Source organism: Chionomys nivalis, chromosome 12 (genome assembly GCF_950005125.1).
Source record: "Chionomys nivalis chromosome 12, mChiNiv1.1, whole genome shotgun sequence".
NCBI lineage: Eukaryota > Metazoa > Chordata > Mammalia > Rodentia > Cricetidae > Chionomys > Chionomys nivalis.
The window spans coordinates 20276026-20297099 of record NC_080097.1 but is presented as its reverse complement, the minus strand read 5'-3'; the positions used below and the strand labels follow the sequence as shown (position 1 = coordinate 20297099).

The 21074-nt window shown below is 39.5% G+C and overlaps 1 protein-coding gene across 2 annotated transcripts in view; it reads left to right on the top strand.

Moving 5' to 3' along the window:
• Positions 1-21074, top strand: part of Pibf1 (progesterone immunomodulatory binding factor 1) — a 163464-nt gene that overhangs the window by 63751 nt on the left and 78639 nt on the right. For both annotated transcript variants that reach the window (XM_057786205.1, XM_057786206.1), the window contains 2 exons: positions 17382-17547; positions 20224-20374. In XM_057786205.1, the coding sequence (XP_057642188.1) occupies positions 17382-17547; positions 20224-20374 (317 nt within the window). The remainder of the gene's footprint in view (positions 1-17381; positions 17548-20223; positions 20375-21074) is intronic.

Sequence of the window (21074 nt, the reverse complement as noted above, 5' to 3'; positions counted from 1 at the left end):
TGTCAGCAAGGATGTGTTTGTGCGGCATACTAGATGAACTTAGTGGACTGAAGCCTATTAAGAGCTAGAAAAGGTAGTATCACATCTAAACTTTGTATAAAATGGATCATTTTATAATATTATTCCTAATTCTCATGTGTATAAGTAATTCACATGATTTGTTTTAAATGCAGAAATTGCTAATCTGTGTTGTTCCTAAAGGACACAAAATACTTTAACACTTTGTTAAATCTACATTAATGCATTCTTAAGTGAAATTTTTAGTGTCTGAATTTTATGTTTGCTCTTTTATGAAGTTCTCCATGTCTGGGCCAGTCACTTTCATCAGTTTCATGGAGTTTGTAAGATTTATTTTTGTTACTTGATTCTCTTATTCCTTGTAGTCTTCCTTTTTCTCCGTTAGATCCACCAAGTTCACACTGAACTAGAGTGTTCATATACTCACAACTATAGTCACAACTAAAGAAACTTCTAGAAAGCATAAGATTTCTGAAACCAAAAACAGGACAATAGAAGAAGACATAAAAACTGATCATGTTAAAATACATGGCACAGAAGCACCACCATGCAACTTTAAAAGTAGTGAAAGAGAAATAGTGAGGTACCAGGGACACAGGAAACCAAATTGGTAAGATAAAGATGTTATAAACAGAAAATAGCAAATAGAAGGACAGCGTGAGAAAGGCACTGTACATAGGGACTCAACAGCATGTGTCCATGTGCAGACAGTTAGGGCACGAGGGGGAAACAAAAGCAATGAAATGAAAGAAAGACTTGTAACTTGTTGCCAAAGACAGTGCTTTTCTGAGACGAGAAGTCAAGGACAGGGTGCGGGAGAAGACAGGAAACAGCCATTCTGTAACTCGAGCATGAATGTTAAGGGAACAGGACTTATACCCGGGCTGTGTAAGTCCTTTCCTAAAGCAATCTGGTTGTGCGGAATTTCCCCCGTAGTACACGTTATTCAATCTCAGCGGGGTTTAGTATCCGTCCTCTTTGAGCCAAGCACTGTTTCTAGGCACTAGGACTTTGTGTTTAATAAAATGAAAGAGTCTTTGTCTTCATAACAACATTCCTATGGTACAAATCAGAAAATATACAAATAAGCAGTATAAATATTTAAAAAGATGTAAATCAGACTGTAATTCAGAGAAGTTTGTACTCTGAGTGATGAGAAGAGACCAGTTAGTGAGGACTTAGGCAGCCAATTACCCTGAAAACACTGCTTAAAACTGTAACTTCACCATCCAAAGGAAGTATCTGAAAACTCATAAATCAAAATGTCAAGGTACGAAAGAACAGGCAGTGAACTTTTAGTATAAAATTAAACTCTAACTGCCATTTTTATTTTATTTACAAAGCATAATGTTAATCGATAAGGTATCATAGACTATCAGCATATTAATTTAATGTAAATAGAGACAAAATATAAATTGCAACTAAACTTAGGGAATCAATGGCAAGGAGGACATGGTGAAATATTATATATCACGTAGTTACGTCAATGGTTATGCTTTAAGTATGTCCTAGGCTGTGATGGTTAACATAAATTGTCAGCTTGATGCAGTCTAGAATCACCTGAGAAGAGGATCTCAATGAAGAACTGTCTGGATCACATGTCCTATGAGCATGTCTATGGGAAATAACCATAATTATGCTAGTTTAGGTGAGAAGACATCCCCTCTGTGAGTGGCACAGTTCCCTAGTAGGGCATTCTGAACTGGTTAAGAGTGGAGAAGTTAAGCTGAGGACAGGCATGCTGCATGTTAATTCACTATTCTCTGCTCTTGACTGTGGCCTCTGTTTCCAACCTGGGTTGGTTCAACCTCCCCACCTCCTTTTTTTGACAGTCTGATGGTCTCCCATCCCTAGGAGATCATAGAATTGATGCTAGACTTACTGCAGACACCTGATCTTTGTAGCGGTCCTCCTGCCTCAGTCTCCACTATAGCTGGGAGTAAAGATTCGGGCCACCCCTCGTGGCTGCTCTCAACTGTGGGTGTATTATGAGTAGCTGCTTCCTGTCCAGCTGCCTTGACTACTGTGCAGCAATGTACTATAACCTTCATAGTTTGCATGTAACCAAAAGAGAACGGGAAAAGAGCAAGCCGTGATCTTATAATAAAAGTCTGCTAGCAAAGGTGTTTTTAAAAAGAAAGACCAAACAGAGAAGTTTTCTAACAACATGAATGTGACACACTCACTGGGTATCTGTGAGAGAGAAATACAGATTAAGAAACTCTTCTTTCTATGTATGTAAATGACATGAGATCTTTAAAAAATGACTTAGTCTAAAAGACAGGAATAATGCAGATCTAAAGCTATTCTAAAATTGTTTAATATTTGTTTTAAATAATAATTTAGTGCCGGGTGGTGGTGGCGCACGCCTTTAATCCCAGCACTCAGGAGGCAGAGGCAGGTGGATCTCTGTGAGTTCAAGTCCAGTCTGGTCTACAAGAGCTAGTTCCAGGACAGACTCCAAAACCACAGAGAAACCCTGTCTCAAAAAACCAAAAAACCAAAAAAAAAAAAAAAAAATAATAATAATAATGATAATAATTTAGTGCATTGGACTCTCCCTTTCTGTTAACAATGTATATGCAGTAAAGATATGCTCAGGAGGAAGTAAGCGAGGCCTAAGAACGCAGCTCAGTGGTAGAGCACTTGCCTACTGTGTGAGAAACACTGGATTGGAGCCCTAGAACTGCCACATGGCAGAGACGGGGGGGGGGGGGGGGGGCTTCTGTGCCTAATATCCAAGGAAGAAAGTGGTTAGTGTCCACGAATGGGTGGCATACATGCTCCAGAATATCTCAGTTGTTTCCAGACAAGATGATCACATTTGAAAACCATGGCTTGAAGCTGGATGTGGTGTACACACCTGTCACTCAGAAGACATTCATAGGACTGAGACCGGAAGGTAGTGAGGCCAGCATCGGCTATTAGCAAGACCACTCTCAAGAAAAGAAAAACATATAAATGGGTTGGGGAAAGGGAATTATCTAGATTATCTGTTTGTTATTATTGATCTAATTATCTGTCTGGGTACTGAATACTTTCATGAACTGTTTTATAATTCTTGCTCAAATAGAAATTGATAAAACAAGAAAAACTAACTCAGAAAACTGAAGCAGCGTGGACTGGTGCTGTTAATCAGAATCTATTTATTGGATGCAGCTTAAGAGCAGATATATATATATGCATGTGTCTAAAAGTTCAAGGTAGCACATGGTTTGTGTACACATTTTTGGGGTGTTTCTAAGAAATCCAGAGTCAGAGTTGTTGGTTATGAATGTACTAAACCAGAGAAGACAAGCGTGCACTTACGTAGCTCACATTATAAATGCTGCTGCTTCATTGCTTCAGAGAAGTTTTTATAGATTTATGTTTGATAAATATACCCACTACCACAAAATTATATAAAAATTTGAAATGTCAGCTGACTAAATCAACTCATAAAAGCTAAAGTTAAAAGTAAGATATTTTCCACAATTATTTTAAAATATGTTATTTACTGGAAGTAAAGTCCAGAGAATTACCACAGATGAAGTGTGAGTGTATTTCTCCCGCTTGTAAATGGGCTCTTATTTCCTACAGAGTATAATCTGGTCCACAATGAGTCATTTTCAACATGTTTCAGTTTAACTCCTAATACATTTTTAAACTTGGCAGGCATATTTAGATGAACATTACTTCCAGTTTTAGAGGCTGCTTCTAAATTCTACTTCAGTTCTGCAGTCATCATGAAGAGTTCTTTCAGTAAGAAGGAGGCAGGGTTGATAGGAACTGTATGTTTTATAGAAGGAGAAGTATCAGTTTTAAATTTCATGATACACATTTCAGATAGCTAAGCGCTATCTGAAAAAGCTGTACTTGTGACTTGTGTGGTTGTGTTTAGTGAAAGAAGAAGTCTAAGAGGTATAATTTATCTTGGGTAAGATTTATTAAACTCTTTACTATGCTTAACAGTATTTAATTGTTCTACACGGATTAATTTTTTAATACTAACAATATTGGAGGTAATAGTTTAGTTTTTGTTCGGGCCCCATTTTGATTACAAAATATAGAACCTACATGGCTACGTAAATGTTAAAGCTATGACTGAGCCAGTACTCAAGAGGCAGAGGCAGGCAGATCTGAGTATATGAGGCCTGTCTGCTCTACACAAGGAAAAAAAGAAAGGTCAATGAGTATGTGGGTGATCATTTTTATGTTTCTAACTCATGTTGTATTTTATAAGTACCTGTAGTGACATTTTGTTTGTAATCCAACAAATAAAGCTTGCCTGAAGGTTCAGAGTGCAGAGCTAAGCCACTAATTAGCCATAGAGGCCAGGCAGTGGCGGCACACACCTTTAATCCCAGCACTCAAAAGAGATAGTGGCTGAGGGAACTCTGTGAATTCAAGGCCACCTGGGCTAAGCAAAGATTGACTCTGTCTAAAAAAGAGAAACAGCTTACACAAAAGTATCCCAGCACTTGGGATCCCACGCCTTTAATCCCAGTACTAGGTAGGAGGAGACAGGAGTTCTCGGGCAGCCCTGTGGCGTCTGTGCTCCAGCTTGTCTCAGTTCCAGCACTTGTTGCTTTGCTGATACTCTTAGCACTGCTGTGGCATCCGCTAGGCTAGGTACCAACTGCTGAGACAATGTGCCTTCCACCACAGCCACCTACCTAGCAAAGCTCTGCTCCAGCTCTGCTCCAGTTACCTTTCTGCCCCAGCTGCATTCGTTCTGGGTCCAGACTGGTGCATGGAGTGGAGCAGAACTCAGGGAAGCAGGCTTGCTGCTCTGCAACCATTGAAGGGTCCCCACTTACACGTTTTAGGGAATTTGGGCGTTGTCAGTCTGTCTGGCTACTTCCTGCTGAGCGGGGACGCAGCATTCTTAAGGGTATTTACTGCAATTTACTGCCATTTCCCAGCTGCCCTCGGATGCAGGTCTCAGCAGCGGGGGAGAGGCAGAGACTCCACCTCCCCACCTAGCTGTAAGGTAGAGGCTTGGCAGCGCAGAGCGGCCGGCCCCATCGGGGTGGGATGGATCCCATCTCGGCCTGTTGCCCCTGGCAGGGACAGAGGTCCAAGCCAACAGATCTTATCAGGGTTGCGCTTCTGTGCCCGGAGGCACACGCTGGGAGTGACCTAGCGTTCTCACGGTTGCGCTTCTGTGCCCGGAGGCACACGCTGGGAGTGGTCTAGCGTTCTGGCCTTGTGGGTCCTCAAGGCAGGTCCTGGGTGTTTGCAGCTTCGCTGACCCTCAGAGCTGCTTGGCCTTGGAGCCGCCTGGAGCTCCTTGGCCTTGGAGCCGCAGCTGCTCACACTCCACTGCAAACTCAGGAGGTCTCGGTAATTCAAACCACATGAATCTAACTTCCTTCCTTAGCGTACCTTGTTCAGCAGCAAAATTCAGATCTCTACCAAGCTTGTCCCAGGATGACACATTAAGATTGCCAGAGACGGCAAACCAAGGAGCAATTGTGTCACATTCAGTCAAAAACCTTTCCAATGCGCTCCTTAACAGCTCGTTAAGAGCCAGAAAAATCAAGTGTGATGTTGAAGCGCCCATTCTAAAATCCCATTCTTCCTTTTAGTTTTACTTTAAACCGTCCACTTTGGTCGTGGCTCTCATTACCCCCACTCTCCCTTCTACCGGCGAGAGTGGAAAACCCGCTTTTTTCGCGGATCCCCTGTCTTTACCTGAGGATTATCCGGTGCACCCCCTGACTGCAGCAAGTTCTGGGCTCCACGGAGAGAGGTTTGGAGGTTCCCCATACGGGCCACCAACTGTCGCGGCCCCCCTCGTCCAGCAAGGAGGACGCAACACCACACTGGAGCTCTTCCTGCTGCAGTTTTATTCAGGGCCTTTTGACAATTGTAAAATCTCTCTCTCTCTTCCTCTCTCTCTTTTTCCTCTCTTTTTTCCTCTCTCCCCGGGCAAACCTCTCCCAGCCCTTAAGTAGGCCTGGGCCGCCAACCTCAGATTGCCAGGTGGGCACTGCCCATAGGTCCACACATATGCAAGCAGCTGACAGTCATTGCATGATAATAGCATAAGTCAGGCTTTAGCCATAGGAGTTGATTATCACAGAGAGCACTCGCTTTCGGGATCTCGGAGGGTGGGAGCCAGCACCATCAAGTGCGACTCCACGCAGCTCTCTACACATAGCCATCAGGTGTGACTCCACACGGCTCTCTACAACTTATAAGATACTCGTGATGGCATTTATTGTCAGCTCAAGCAACGGAGGCCTCTTCAGATGTTTAGTCACATCTGCAAACATCTCTTCCTAATAATGCACATATTCTGGGAGCACATAATGCACATAATGCACATATTCTGGGAGCTGGGACAGGATAGAACTTTCAAGAAGCCTCCATTCAACTCACACATGAACCTTTCAAGACATAATGAATTGTCTGGGCATGGTGGCACATGCCTTTAATCCCAACACTCAGGAGGCAGAGATAGGCAAATCTCTGAGTTCGAGGTCAGCCTGATCTACTAAGCAAGTTCCAGGACAGCCAAAGATACACCTGTCTCAAAAAAACAAAAACCCAAATAACCCCCCTAAAAAATACACAAGAATTATATTTAAAAGGGCCCATTGGTTGAAATAACATTGTTTTTTAATTTAACCAGAATTTTGAGGCTAGCCTGGTCTACAAAACAAGTTCCAAGACAACCAAAAATACACACAGTAACCGTATCTTAAAAAACCAAAATAAATATATATATGAATTATATTTAGATGGGTCCATTAGTTGTAATAGCATTTTATTTTTTAAATTTAACCAGAATTTTTAATCAAATAATTTGAGTAGTTATTAAAATTATATATTTCTATAAATTATCTTCTCAACTTTAATAATCTAATTCTTAAATTATTTATTAACCCTTGAAAAAATGCCACCTTAGAAACGTGACTCCAGTTCATGTGATTTATGGTATTTATGAAATAGCTTATAGAAGTAGGTGACGGGAAAATCAAGCTATGGGAAGTAGCCTCTCATTTGCAAGAATAGACTGTTCAGTGTATCAGTGCCACAAAACATCTTCTTTCCTATTTGTCTTCTTTTGCCGTTAGTTAAATTGTGTACTTTATCTACAAGTAAGTAAAGAGACGTTAAATGAGAAATGCATGTTGTGAATTCAGATTGTATATTGTTAAATATACACTTTTGTAAGCCAAAAGAAATAACACTTATAAACATAAATTAGATTCTTCAACAAGGAACACCAAATTTTTTATTTCTGAAAATTGAAGCTATGAAATGAATGCTTTTAAAGGAAAGCTATGTCAGCCAGATTTCCATCTTGATAGTTGCTGTGTTCTTTAGAGTTCAATTTAGCCAGTAATGTCCCTCTTATTTGTAGAAAACTATTTACCATCTACAGCTCACTGAAGTATTAAGTGTCTTAGTTAGGATTTTATTGCTGTGAAGAGACACCATAACCACGTCAACTCTTATAAAGGAAAACATTAATTGGGGCTGGCTTACAGTGCAGAGGTTTAGTCCGTTATCAGTGCAGTGGGAAGCATGGCAGCATGCAGGCAGATATGATGCTGGAGAGGTAGCTGAGAGTTCTCCATCTGGATATGCAGGGAGAGAGAAGAGACATTGGGCCTGGCTTGAGCATCTGAAACCTCAAAGCCCACCCCTCTTTACACATTCTCCATCCAGGCCACACCTCCTAATAGCACTACTCCCAGTGAACCTATGAAGGCTATTTTCATTCAAACTACCTACATTAAGTATTTACATACCTGAAATGTGTTAGCCCTTGTTCTGGCTAGTTTTATGTCAGCTTGAAATAAGCTGTAGTCATCAGAGAGTAAGGGACCTCAGTTGAGAAATTGCTTCCATAAGATGCAGCTGCAGGCAAGCCTGCATTTTCTTAATTAGTGATTGATGTGGGAAGGGCTACCCCTGGGCTGATGGTCCTGGATTCTGTAACAAAGCAGGCTGAACAAGCTATGGGGAGCTAGCCAGTAAGCAGCATTCATCCATGGCCTCTACATCAGGTCCTGCTTCCAGTTCCTGCTCTGTTTGAATTTCTGTTCTGAATTTCTTTGGTGAAGATCAGCGATGTGCAAGCATAAGCCAAATAAAACCTTTGCTCTTCAAGCTGCTTCTGGTCATGGTGTTTCGTCACAGCAATAATACCCTAAGGTGGTCCTTATTGCCCTTCTGCATTGTTATGCCAGTTTTTATTCCACTTATTTCTGAAACTACAGTACTTGTAGCTTATTTATTATACCATGGCAGTGCTAAAGGTTAGGAGGTTTGTTTGTTCTTTTTTGGTTTTTTGTTTCTTTATTGATTTACCAATGAAAACAATACACAAACAGAAGGACCTCCTACACCAGGCTTATTAGAAACTTGCTCTTTGAACATAAATTATCCCATAATTCTTATCTCTGTTTATCTATATGGTTTGGTAACTTTTCTCAGTGCAGGATTCTCATCTTCCTTTGCGTCTGGCTGGTGACTACAGACTGAGCTTTTCCTTTTCCCCAGAATTCCCCTAGTCTGGTTGCCCACCTACACTTCTGCCTGGTTACTGGCCAGTCTGCATTTTATTAAACCAGTAAATGAGTGGCAGATCTTTACAGGGTACAAGAGCATTATTCCACAGCACACAGCCACCTGAGACTCCAGCTCAGGGGATCCAGGACCTCACTTGTCCTCTACACGTACTGAATGCACATGGTGCACACCCACCCACACTCAGACACATGCACACACTCACACGAATACACATAAAATAGAGAGATGCCAGTGCTCATGGAGATTAGAATGGAAGTCTCCGTGCAAAAACAAAAACCTAAAACTAACTACTCTCTCTCTCTCTCTCTCTCTCTCTCTCTATATATATATATATATATATATATATATATATATATATATATATATATATATCTTAAAAATATAGCCTTCTTACTCTGTTTCTAAAACTAGCTACTATATGTGATGAAATACAGCGTTCTTACTCTGATACTTTCCTGTTCTTGGCACTTTTATTTTTAGCATTTTTTTTCAGTGCTCTCTTGGGATGGATTGAGTCGTTTCTGGTTTCTTAAGTAGGAAGCCGGTGATTGATTTTCTAATATATACAGCCTATGCTATAGATTTCCATGTCAGTATTACCTTGCTATAATCCTGCACATTTTTGCTGTGGGAACTCCTTCAGCCAATAGCCTTTAAGATACTGTCCCACTTTGGATGTGATCTCATGTACTATATATGCAGACAAAAAGCATGCATGGACCCCTTGGCTGCTGGATTTGGTCCCAACTTCCCATGCACACAGAGGACTATGTATCGCTATTCTTCCTGTGCCTTAACCCCTAATAAATTATACTCCATTCTGCACTAGTGTGGAAATTTTTCATATTGCAACATATTTTGTTAAATTATATTTTTATTTTCAGTTTAAAATATGTAATAAATTGCCTCGAATCTTCTCCTTTGGTCATTGTGTTACATAAAAGTATATATTAGGATTGGAGAGATAGCTCAGTGGTTAAGAGCATTGGTTGCTCTTCCAGAGGACCCAAGTTTGGTTCCTTGCACCCACATAGCCCTCTCTAACTCCAGTCACACAGGATTCAGTGACCTCTTCTGGCCTCCACAGGCACTCCATGCATGTGGTACACAAACATACATACAGGCAAACACAGGTACATTTAAGATAAAATGAAAAAATAATTTTGTTTTTGTTTCTTTTTGTTTTTGTTTTTCGAGACAGGGTTTCTCTGTGGTTTTGGAGCCTGTCCTGGAACTAGCTCTTGTAGACCAGGCTGGTCTTGAACTCACAGAGATCCGCCTGCCTCTGCCTCCCGAGTGCTGGGATTAAAGGCGTGCGCCACTACCGCCCGGCTTTGAAAAAATAATTTTAAAGAATATTGTAGCTCAGAATTTCCCATCTTTCTACATCTGTTTCATAGTTTAATTCCATGTGATTGAAGAATATACTATGGATGATATCTTTAAATTTGTTGATGATCAAATGTAAATCTGTAAGATCTTTCAAAGTTGTATTATGGTAGAGAGGAAGGAATTGGAAGGAATCTTTCTTACTTGTATACTGACCTTGGTTTTTAAAAAGTCATTAAATGGAAAGGACTCTGAAAACCCTCAGACAATTAGGAAAAGAAGGCAATTTCTCAGGAAGACGTGTGCATGTGTGTGTGCGTGCATGCGTGTGTGTGTGAGGGAATCATGAGAGGAGATCTTAAGCGAGACAAGGTGGGAAGGGGGAAAGTAATGGAGTCCATGTGACATGAAAGCAAGAGAAGAGCTGTTTGGAGGAGGAAAGGGGGTCCAGCAGGAGGAAGCAGGGAATGTGCGGGAAGGCAGTAGGAGCACAAAGACACAAAGTGTAATGACGTACACGTGTATAGTGCCGTAATGTGTAAAGTATAATGACGTACACGTGTATAGTGCCGTAATGTGTAAAGTATAATGACGTACACGTGTATAGTGCCGTAATGAAGCCCGTCGTTTTGTGTGCTAAAATCACAAAAACTACAGAAAGTTAGAATGAGATCGGCATGCTCCCCACCGGCCTTTCTTGTCATACTGAAGGTGCGGACTTCAACATGCTAAAGAAAAAAAAGCCAACAGCTGCAAGGAGTGTAATCCAGAAGAGACACCTGTGAGTAATGCCATTCTACGCAAGAGTTACAGGAGAACAGCATGTGAATCGTACTAGACATTAGCACAGACTGCTAAGCATCTCAAAGAAATAAACATCAAAACAAAAGGGTGTTTTTAGAATGACCACATATGTATACGTTTGAATAAAATTATTCCACATAAGACTGGCATCCTGGACTTGGTTGGCATGCTCCAGTGAGTATCCCAGTGATTCTCTAAGTTAAAATCAGAGATTGATGAACTGTAGATCCCAGGCCAGATCCCTCCCATCATCTGGTTTTTTTATATATAGCATTCAGACTGACAATGATTTTTGTATTTTTCAGTTATTTTGAAAAAAATCAAAAGAATACTTGAAGGTACTTTAAAATTATATGAAATGTAAATATCAGTGTTTCTAGATAAAGTTTTATTGGAACACTCCCATTTGTTTATTGTATATGACTGCTTTTATACGACATCTGCAGTTGGGTTGTCTCATAATTGAGACTTTAAGACCTAGAAGCCTGCGGTGTTTACTCCTGGCCTTCCACAGATAAAGCATTAGTGTGAGCTTCTTAGCAACACCATATCAATAGCAGGGATCACTGTCCATCTCCCGCGGAGCAGTCCCGGGTCTGAGTGGACAGTCACCCTCTGTAAATGCTTGCCAGATTGCAGCACGTCTTTCCCATGCACCTCTTTCGCTGTGTACTAGAGCACTATGGCTGAGCGTGGAGCACTGTTGCTCAGTGAGAAGATGCTGCATTCCACCAGCTAAAAGAAAAAACTTTGTGCCTCCAATTTCCATAAGAAATTCGGTGTCACGGGGCTCCTAAGGAAGAATATAGAATGAAACATGTTGATCAAACTAAAACTTGGAATTATGTGACCAGAAAAATATATAAAATTGCCATGTAGTTTTCCCATGAGAGATTTTTATTTTTTATAAAAGGTCTTGGCAAATTTGAATGTTCAGATTTTTTCACTCTTTCTTAAGCATTTTGCTAATATTAACTCATTTAATCTTACCCACAACCTAGCAATATTATTGCTGTCATTATTCTCACTTTATAAATCTAGACTGTAATATTGGTAGTAAAGTAGATTCATACAGTCCAGCTCTTAGCATTCTTGCTTAATATAGTAACATATAAATATTTAAAATCATATGACATGAAGCAGTACTTCAGACTCGTCACCCTAAAAGACGGCACGAGGAGTCTCGAATTGTCTAATGGCTTCTTAAACTGGGCCAGCCTTGCTTCTTTATTGTTCTCTGTGTCAGGCTCCAGCTGGGGCTGGGATTGAATTCTCTGTGTATTCACGAGGAGCCATTCAAGTCTATTTTTTTCTAGTGTGTTTATGAACTGTAAACTGTAACTGCTAAGCTTTCTTAGTAAAAATAATCTTCAAAACTTATTTTCAGTGGTGTTGCAAGGCTTATTGTACATATATCAGGTTGTATTACATGCCATTGTTTCACTTTTTTATTTTAAATTGTTTTTATTTTTTGAGATTGTAATGCAATTGCATTCTTTCTCCTTCTGTTTCTTCCCTTCAAAACATCCCACCTACCCCTCTGTTCTCTCTTTCAAATTCATAGCCTCTTTTTCATTGATTGTTGGTATACATTATATTCCTAAATACACAAACACAACCTGCTCAGTCATATAGTGCTGCTTGTATGTATGTTTTCAGTGTTGACCATTTTGTATTGAGTAACCGTCAATGTGTTCTTTCTGTTTTTACCAGTGTCCTAGTTTTTAAGTGAACAATGTCAACATTCAGAATTTACATCACACGTCATCTTTGCTGTGCCTTTCCTCTCCTATATTTTCTTTTTCAAACTAAGAGTGAGTGAGTACTCAATGGGAGGACCCAAAGGACATCAGTCAGCAGTGGCATGTCCTCTTGAAGGGTTATTTCAGGGTAGGCATTTCTTCTGCTCATGTACAGACTGGGAATGCTGGGAAAGCATGGAACTGTGCTTGTTCACATCAAGGGAAGTGCTGCTCCCTCTAGTCCTTTATTACCGCACTCTAGTGACCTGAACCTTCAACTCCTAACCCCAAATCAAGCTTTTTCTCTTCCTGTGGAGAACTTTTATGTGCTTGTTCTTTTGCTTTAATCTTTTTGTGCAGTACATATTGATCATATTCTTATCCCCTTTCCCACCTCTTGATAGACCTTTCCATACCCCCACCTACCCAACTTCATGTTCTTCCTCTATATATTAAATAGCACAGAAGCCCATGGATTTCAGTTTGTATGGCCAGCTACTCCTGAGTTTGTGGAGCACCCTTCCTGTTGTCTTCCTTCACCTTTCAGTTCTGCACCTCCAAACCATAATCTCCTTACTCTGCTTGTCTCTGCTCATACTTAATATTGCCAGAGATTGGAGATACGGTTTTAGCATATGCTGTGTATAACCATAACTTGGGGTCTGATTACAGTAACACATGAAAGAAGACAATAGTGATTAATACATCAACTTCAACTTCCCTCCTTCCTAAAGAGCGAAAGAAAGCCACCCTGGGTATGCACACAGGAAAATCATATTGAGGGCCTGTATTCCTAAGCACTTGAGAGGGGCGGCATGAGAATCAGGAATTTAAGATCATTCTTGGTTACATAGGAAGTCATGAGACTCTGTTAAAAAAAAAAAAAAAAAGAGGGACCCCCCCCCCAAAATGTTTACAAAGTTATTTCTTCAAAATAATGAAGTATGGGTCACTTTAACTGTTTGCTTTTAATTCCGTATTTTTGGTTCATATGATTATATGAGGTACTTCATTTCCAATCTCAATCGCCTATAGCTGTAAATAGATGTATAGATAGTAGGTACATAATTTTTTTCTGTAACGTTAATAAACTGCCTTCATTTGATGAACAGTGGAAAAAAATAGCTATGTGGTTGGAATGTTTGTGTTCACTGAATGCCTGCTGGCATGGTATATCTACTATCTCCTTGTTTGAAAGTCTCAGAGTAGCTGAGAAGTAGTTGGCTGGTCCAGTCATTCTAATATGAAAATTAAAGAGATGAGCAATGTGACTCCCAAAGTAACTGAACTCTTGTTAGCACTGTTTTCCTTCTCCCTCTTGTTTTTATGTTGTTTTTATATGTCTTCATATCAGGCTACATTGTGTTCTTGTGAACAGGCCACTTCTCAATTTTGTAATAATCTTAACTCATTACAGAACTCAGATTCTATCAGATTTCGTTGTTCCTTCTTTGCATTTTGTTTGTTCAGTGTTTCTGGAATGTTGTCATGTCTCTTTCCACCACCACTATCATTATCCACACTCTACATTTTTATTTATTTATTTATTTATTTATTTATTTATTTATTTATTTATTTATTTATTTTGGTTTTTCGAAACAGGGTTTCTCTGTGGCTTTGGAGCCTGTCCTGGAACTAGCTCTTGTAGACCAGGCTGGTCTCGAACTCACAGAGATTCACCTGCCTATGCCTCCCAAGTGCTGGGATTAAAGGCGTGCGCCACCACCGCCCGGCTAAACTCTACATTTTTAGAAACTTTTATTTTTCCTATAACTCGGTCATACCTAACCTGTAATCATTTTTGCTTCTCTTTTCTTCTTTCCCTATAATTTGTTTTATCTTACCCTGACCTCTAACTTTGGAAATAGTCATCTTAACTCACTGCCTTTGTCATCCTATAGAAAAAAAAGCTTGTTCTTTATCAGATTGGCTTCTGAGGTTTAGTTTTGTGGCTTGCTTTTAACTTATTTGGACATTTAAAATTTATAACACCAGAAATTGTTAGTTAATATCACTGTTCTTTCAGTAAGGATTCATTATAAATTTCAAGTATTCCCGCTTGTGAATGATCCAGGTTACCAGCCCTAAGAGGTAAAAACCCATTTCTAAATCCCGCCCCCATTGAAGAGTGTTCTCCTTAAATTCTGAGTCATTTCTTGCAAGGTGAGATTTATTGGACCTGTCTATAAATTTTCTACAGAAATGAGCACATCTGTGACTTCTTTACTCCCTTTTAAATCTTACAGCACATTGTGTTCATGGTTTGCCTTCACCCTGCTTCTGTTTCTGCTTCATGCTGTTTGTGGTCAAGCAGCCTCCAGAAGTGCTTCCTTTCTCTCTTCTGATGGGGAGTACTAAGGGCTGGACCTAAGACACAGCATTGGATATGGCAGATCATAGGCTATGCTGTCACGCACAACAAAAGGTGCTTCTTCTAATGTTTGTATGTAGGTGTGGTTCATGTATCCTATTCTTTTTTGTTGTATGGCCTACTACACATAAGTAATGACAGGATTGTGGGATGGAGTTTGGCGTGCGGTGAAGCACAAATACCGTAAATACTCATGGCTCAAAGGATCGTTCAAGCTGAATTTTAAGTGTTGTCATGTTTCCCGAGAAGAAAAAACAGAAAGCAACACCATTCGAACACTGTTATAAAATATTTTACTCTGTCCTGTATGCTCTGGTTTATTTTAAGACAACATTCCTTTCTTGTATTTCTTTCAGTTAAGTACTTTTACTTTATCACTTAAGTGCATAGCTAGAAAATCTGCTTCTTGCCTTAACAAAGTTGCCAAATATTGCTACATAGTGTTTATTTTATTAATAACCTCACAATTTTATTTGATCATGATATGATAGCTGCATTGAATTACTCTAAACACATGCTTGAAATTCTCACAAATCCATGGTACAGTTGTTAAACATACTCAGCGTTTTTAACTCTGCAAAAAAAAAAAATCTCTCACATTCATTTAAGAATTAGCTTGTAAGCCAAAAATGACAGATGTCGTTTTGCAGCTGAGAACTAACTGGTTGAAGAAATGTAAATGACAGAAACGTTTGCCACGAATATCCAACTGCCTTTTACATTCTTTTCTCATGCCCTGTGGTAATCGTTGTTGCCATATTGATGAGAGTTTTCTGTTTTCCATACTCGATTTCTTTTCAATTTGGAAAACACACAGTGCAGAAGGAAAGCCCAGTGTGACGGGAGCTTTGCGTGTACGTGTATGTGGGTCTACCTAAGTTCCCGGATTGCTCCACCACTTCTCGTTTAAAAGGGTTTAGATTAGGTTTGTAGTGTGTGTGGCACAATCTCACAAAGCATTTTCTATTTTAACATCAACATGGAATTAGTCTCTAATAAATAGTAATTATTCTTTTGTTTTGGCTTGGGAGTTGTTTTTTTTTTTTTTTTTAAGTATCTTAGATAGCCTAGGCTGGCCTTCAACTCATTACAAAGCTAAAGATGACCCTAAACTCTTGAGCCTCCTGCCTCTACCTGCTAAGTATTGCAGTTACAGGTGTGGACCACCACGACCGGTTTCTAATACATAGCAGCTGTTCTTAAGTTGTCTCCATTGAATCCTTCCACATGTGTGACACTCTTGTCACATGTAACTGTGATCGTACCTGGAGCACAAGAGTGTCCCATTTGACGACACAGTGTGCCTGTGTAGGACTGGGGTGCAGTTGAGTGGGACAGCGTGTACTGATGGAGCCTCAGACTTGCTCCCTGACCTTCAAAATTCAAAATTATATACAAAATGCACTAAGCTAGTATAGAATCTAAACAACGGGAAATCTTTGTTGTCAAGTAATAAGTTCTTATAATTTAATAACTATTTTTAATATTACATTTATTTTTAATTATTTTTATAGGCTAATACATGTGTGGTTTAAATAAAAAGTACTTAATTTTTATTTTTTAAATTTCCCTTACCAAAATTTGAGTTGCCTTTGGTGAAATCACTTCTAAGTTAAACCATGCAAAGTAAAGCTTTCCCTCTCCCTCCTTTTCCAAGACCTCCCCTCACAATCACCGTCCTTCCCATCACTTAAACTCTCAGGAGCAGAACGGCAGCCATGGCTAGTATCTAAGTACGCGGGAAGGGGATGCCTCAGTCTTCTACTTGAAAAGAAGCGTTATCAGAACATGAGGAAGCCAGTGAGAATGTTCTCTGCCGCGGTGGAGCATTAGTGGCCATGAACTTTAAATTGCTCAATGGGGCCTTTGGAGCAACCTGACTCCTTAAAACATGTATTTTGCTTTTGAAATTCAAATGTGATTCAAAAAAACAAACTGATTAGATTCTTTAGTTTCTGCCCTTGTCAGCTCCCATTCCCTACAGCTACATGCACCAAAGACTGGATATCCAGGGACATTTCTGTGACAAAGCATTGCCTTTAAGTACAGAATGTTTTCCAGAAGCCTTTGCCCTCAGTCGCTTGTAGACTATGTTGTGATTAGTATGTTAATTAGAAATATTAGAAATATTTTTGCTAGTTACACTTATGAAATAATGAAAATGTTCCTATCTGTGTTAAATATACCATTTGATAATTGGCACATAATTTTCTTGTACTATTCAAGCAGATATTTTATTTTATTTTTTTTTTTTTGGTTTTTCGAGACAGGGTTTCTCTGTGGCTTTGGAGCCTGTCCTGGAACTAGCTCTTGTAGACCAGGCTGGTCTCGAACTCGCAGAGATCCACCTGCCTCTGCCTCCCAAGTGCTGGGATTAAAGGCGTGCGCCACCACCGCCCGGCCTCAAGCAGATATTTTAGTATGTATTCCCATACATATGCCTAACTAAATTATAAAAGCTTTTCTGAATAAAGATAAATTATTAATTGTGTAATCATAATATGGTGATGTGGAAAGGAGAAATGAGCTTTGCGCGTCCATCAACCCTCCACCTGCTCTAGAAGGCCCATCACGTTCTCTTCTTTCAGGTACAGAGAGCTGCAGCTTAGCGCAGAAAGCAAAGTATCTGAGTTTCTCCATCAGAGTAAGTTGAAGGCCTTCGAAAGTGAACGCGTTCAACTCCTGCAAGAGGAAACTGCAAAAAACCTCACACAGTGCCAGATGGAATGTGAAAAGTATCAGAAGAAATTGGAGGTACCTCTGTGCTATTCTCCTTCAGTGTGAGCAGAGAGTGTAAGCTTCCTAAGTATGACACTTACGTAGAGCCACGTTCTCCCTCACAAGAAAGGAAGGAAAAAGCCAGGAGTAGTCGGCATGTTTCAAACCCAAAAGAGCAGTAAAAGAAAAGATACATGACTAGCAGCAATATGTGCACCTGAAGGCGAAGGCATGAGTCACAAACAATCCCACGCTAGTTTGGAATTATGATTAATATAATGGTTATTTATTTAAAGGGGAAAAAACTTACAGATCACCGTCCCAGACAACAGCCCTCTGCGCAATCAGGAAGGGAGTCTAGTCGCCAGAAGCGGAGCAGGAAGTAAGAGAGAGCTAGGAGGGAAGTAACCGCTTTTTTAAAGGGAGAGAGACCACCCCCCAATGGGCTGGTATGTCAGCGGCTGTTGGCTGGAGGAGCGGAAGGACCTCCCGCAACATGCACCAAAAGTGACTAAAATTGTTTTTCAAAAGAATTTAGCAAAGGTTTCATTAATACTGACAACCAAAAGCACATGATTGCTGGGAATACTTATTGTAAGAAAAATGACGTCACTATGAAGAAAATGGTAGAACTATAATGTATATATAAGACAAAACACAGTCCCTCTGAAAGGTTGGTATTTTATGTTTTCCAGTTTTCATCAAGAAAACTGTTTCTAATATTTTATCATTTAAAATTTTACACTTGCTTGCTTTTGTGCACAAGTGTGCACATACTTGTGCGCATGAGTATGCATGCTTGTGTATGTGGTGGAGGGCATTTGGAAGTCAGAGGACAACTTACGGTAGTCAGTTCTTTCCTTCTGCAGTATGGAACTTGGAAAATAGAGCCATCTCACTGGCCCAATTTTCAGCATATTTTTAACCCAGCAAAGTAATTCTGTGGTACAAGTGGAAGAATAGAGAACAGTCAATATTTTTTTAAGATTACAAAGTAGAAGAATAGATAAAGAATAGTCAGTATTTGTAAGATTACCAAAGAAATGAGAAAACATTTATTACATTTTTAAAAACATGATATTTAGATATCAGCTAAATTTAAGCATTTTACATTTCTTGTTTTTCTCTCTGCACATGAATGTACTTAGTTATGAAAACATGCAATTATAGGTCAATACAAAATAGGAGATAATTAAACTTGAAATTAGTCAATTAAAAACCTCTCCTGGGGACTGAAGAGATGGGTGTCTCATCAGCGGCTAACTGTGCTGGTTACTCTTCCAGAGGACCCAAGTTGTTTTCTCAGCAACCACATGATGGCTCACAACCATCTATAACTGCAGTTCCAGGAGATCCATTGCCCTCTTCTGGCCTCCACTGGCATATACATACACTTAGGAAAACACTCATACATATAAAAATAACATCTAAAACTTTTTAAGCCTTTCACAATTGAAAATCAAGTATTAAAGCATTTCCCAACTTATAATGTGAATCAATTATAGAATTTTTCTAGCTTATAAAATGTATGGATTTTGTATGTATGTATGAAATACTAAAATTATTTTGTAGCCATTTGTTGATCTATCATTTCAACACTACTTTAAAACATCTGTATGTTCTAGACGAGCATATTGTTTTTGGAAAGCAGTTTGGCACTGTGTATTGTTGGGCTGTATTTTAAATATGTAAAATACTTCATGCACAGATGCTCATCACAATGTTAGTTACAATAGTGTCTGACGTGGCACTGAAAATCTCACTATGGTCCCATTCAGAACACCTGTGTGTTACAGTATCAATTGATATTTTAAGATTTTATAATGTGTAAAATGTACTTTTTTCATAGTAGATGCATAGACCCTCGTTTAACTATATACACTGATGCTCGGGTTGAGGGTGTAGTTCAGTGGCAAAGCTATTGCCTACCATGCACCATCTCAGTTCAATCTCCAATACCATAAAATAACCATAAAAATTTTTTGATTTATTATTATTGTGTTTGTGTGAATGATGTGTGCTGATGTGTGGGCATATGTGCCACTGCACATACAGGAAGGTGAGAGGAAAACCTAAAGAACTGATTCTCTCCCACCTTTACGTGGGTCACAGAGATTGAACTCAGGTCACCAGACTTAATGCAGTAAGTGCCTTTATCTGCCAAGCTGTCTGGCAAGCCCCACACTTTTTAAAAAAGAAAAAAGTCAGCAAATGGACTCAGCAGGTTGTACGTGTATTTATGTAGTAACAGTCAAAGAATTTGTATCTCTTAATCCTTTTTAAAGGATTTTTTAAGAAACCCTTTCTTTGCAAATGTGAGACTTACATTTACTTTTTGACTTGGACTCAAGCCTGCTGGGAAACCAAAAACGCTAAAAGTGTGGCCAGGGCAGGTGGAGTAACTCCAGTGGAAAACTGGAGAGCTCATCACACTGTCTTTATGCAGTTTTGTGCTGCCTAAGAAGGGACCCCAGGTAGATTTCACACTGCTGCATCTCTGTGAACTCTAACAAGCAAATCTTAATCTTTCCCCTCAGTTCTTTGAATTAAAGCATCAGAATTATTTACCTTAGAAATAAATGTCATTTTCGCGTTTGTCCTCTGAGTTGAGCTACTTTTTCTTAACATTTGAATAGCTGCGTCGTCTTTTAGCTGGGGACCTGACTGACTCTGACTTCTTTGGGCTTTTATCATCCTTTTCTTCCTCTTTAGGTTTTAACTAAAGAATTTTATAGTCTCCAAAGCTCTTCTGAAAAACGCATTACTGAACTCGAAGCACAGAACTCTGATCATCAGGCAAGGTTAGACATTTACGAGAAATTGGAAAAAGAGCTTGACGAAATAATAATGCAGACAGCAGAAAGTAAGTCTGCCCCACCCCCTCTGCTTACACTGTGGACAGTTTTCCTTCTTCTGGCTACAGAGGAAAGCTAGCATCATCTCGAAAACTACCTTGGTATAAATATATATATTGAAAATATAAGTGATGATCATTTTTAAAGAATACTCTCTATTTTCAGTATTTCTTGATATAAGTTTTCAGTAGCTAGACCAAAAAAATAAATAGGTTAAATTTAATAGATTTTATGTTTAATTCACTCACTCTGTAAGTACTAAATTTTCTTTCTGTCAAGAGCTAGGAATACAAAGTTTGTAAAATTTTTTGTCTTGAGACTGGACATGTAGCTCACTGGTAGAGTGCTCGTCCACGCTTGTAAGTTTTGGTTTCAGCCCCTTAGCACAGCAGTGAAAACCGGAAACTGACAGTGGTCACTGGGATACACTCTTGTAATCCTCCACTCAGGAAACTGAGGCAGGACGATGTCCAGTTCTAAACCAGCCTCAGCTCTGTATTAATTAAACTTTGAGATGAGAAGTAACTAAAAGGGGAGGTGATACATGAATTCAATAGCATACTGGATTATAATCTTCGATATTTAATTTTCATGTGTTTGCCCTCCCATCGTACTGCCTTGATTTTTTTTTTTTTTCTTTTCTTGTGTCACCCGTGCTGGGCCTCACACTTGTTTGGTATAATGGATGAACTTGAGCTGAACCTCCTC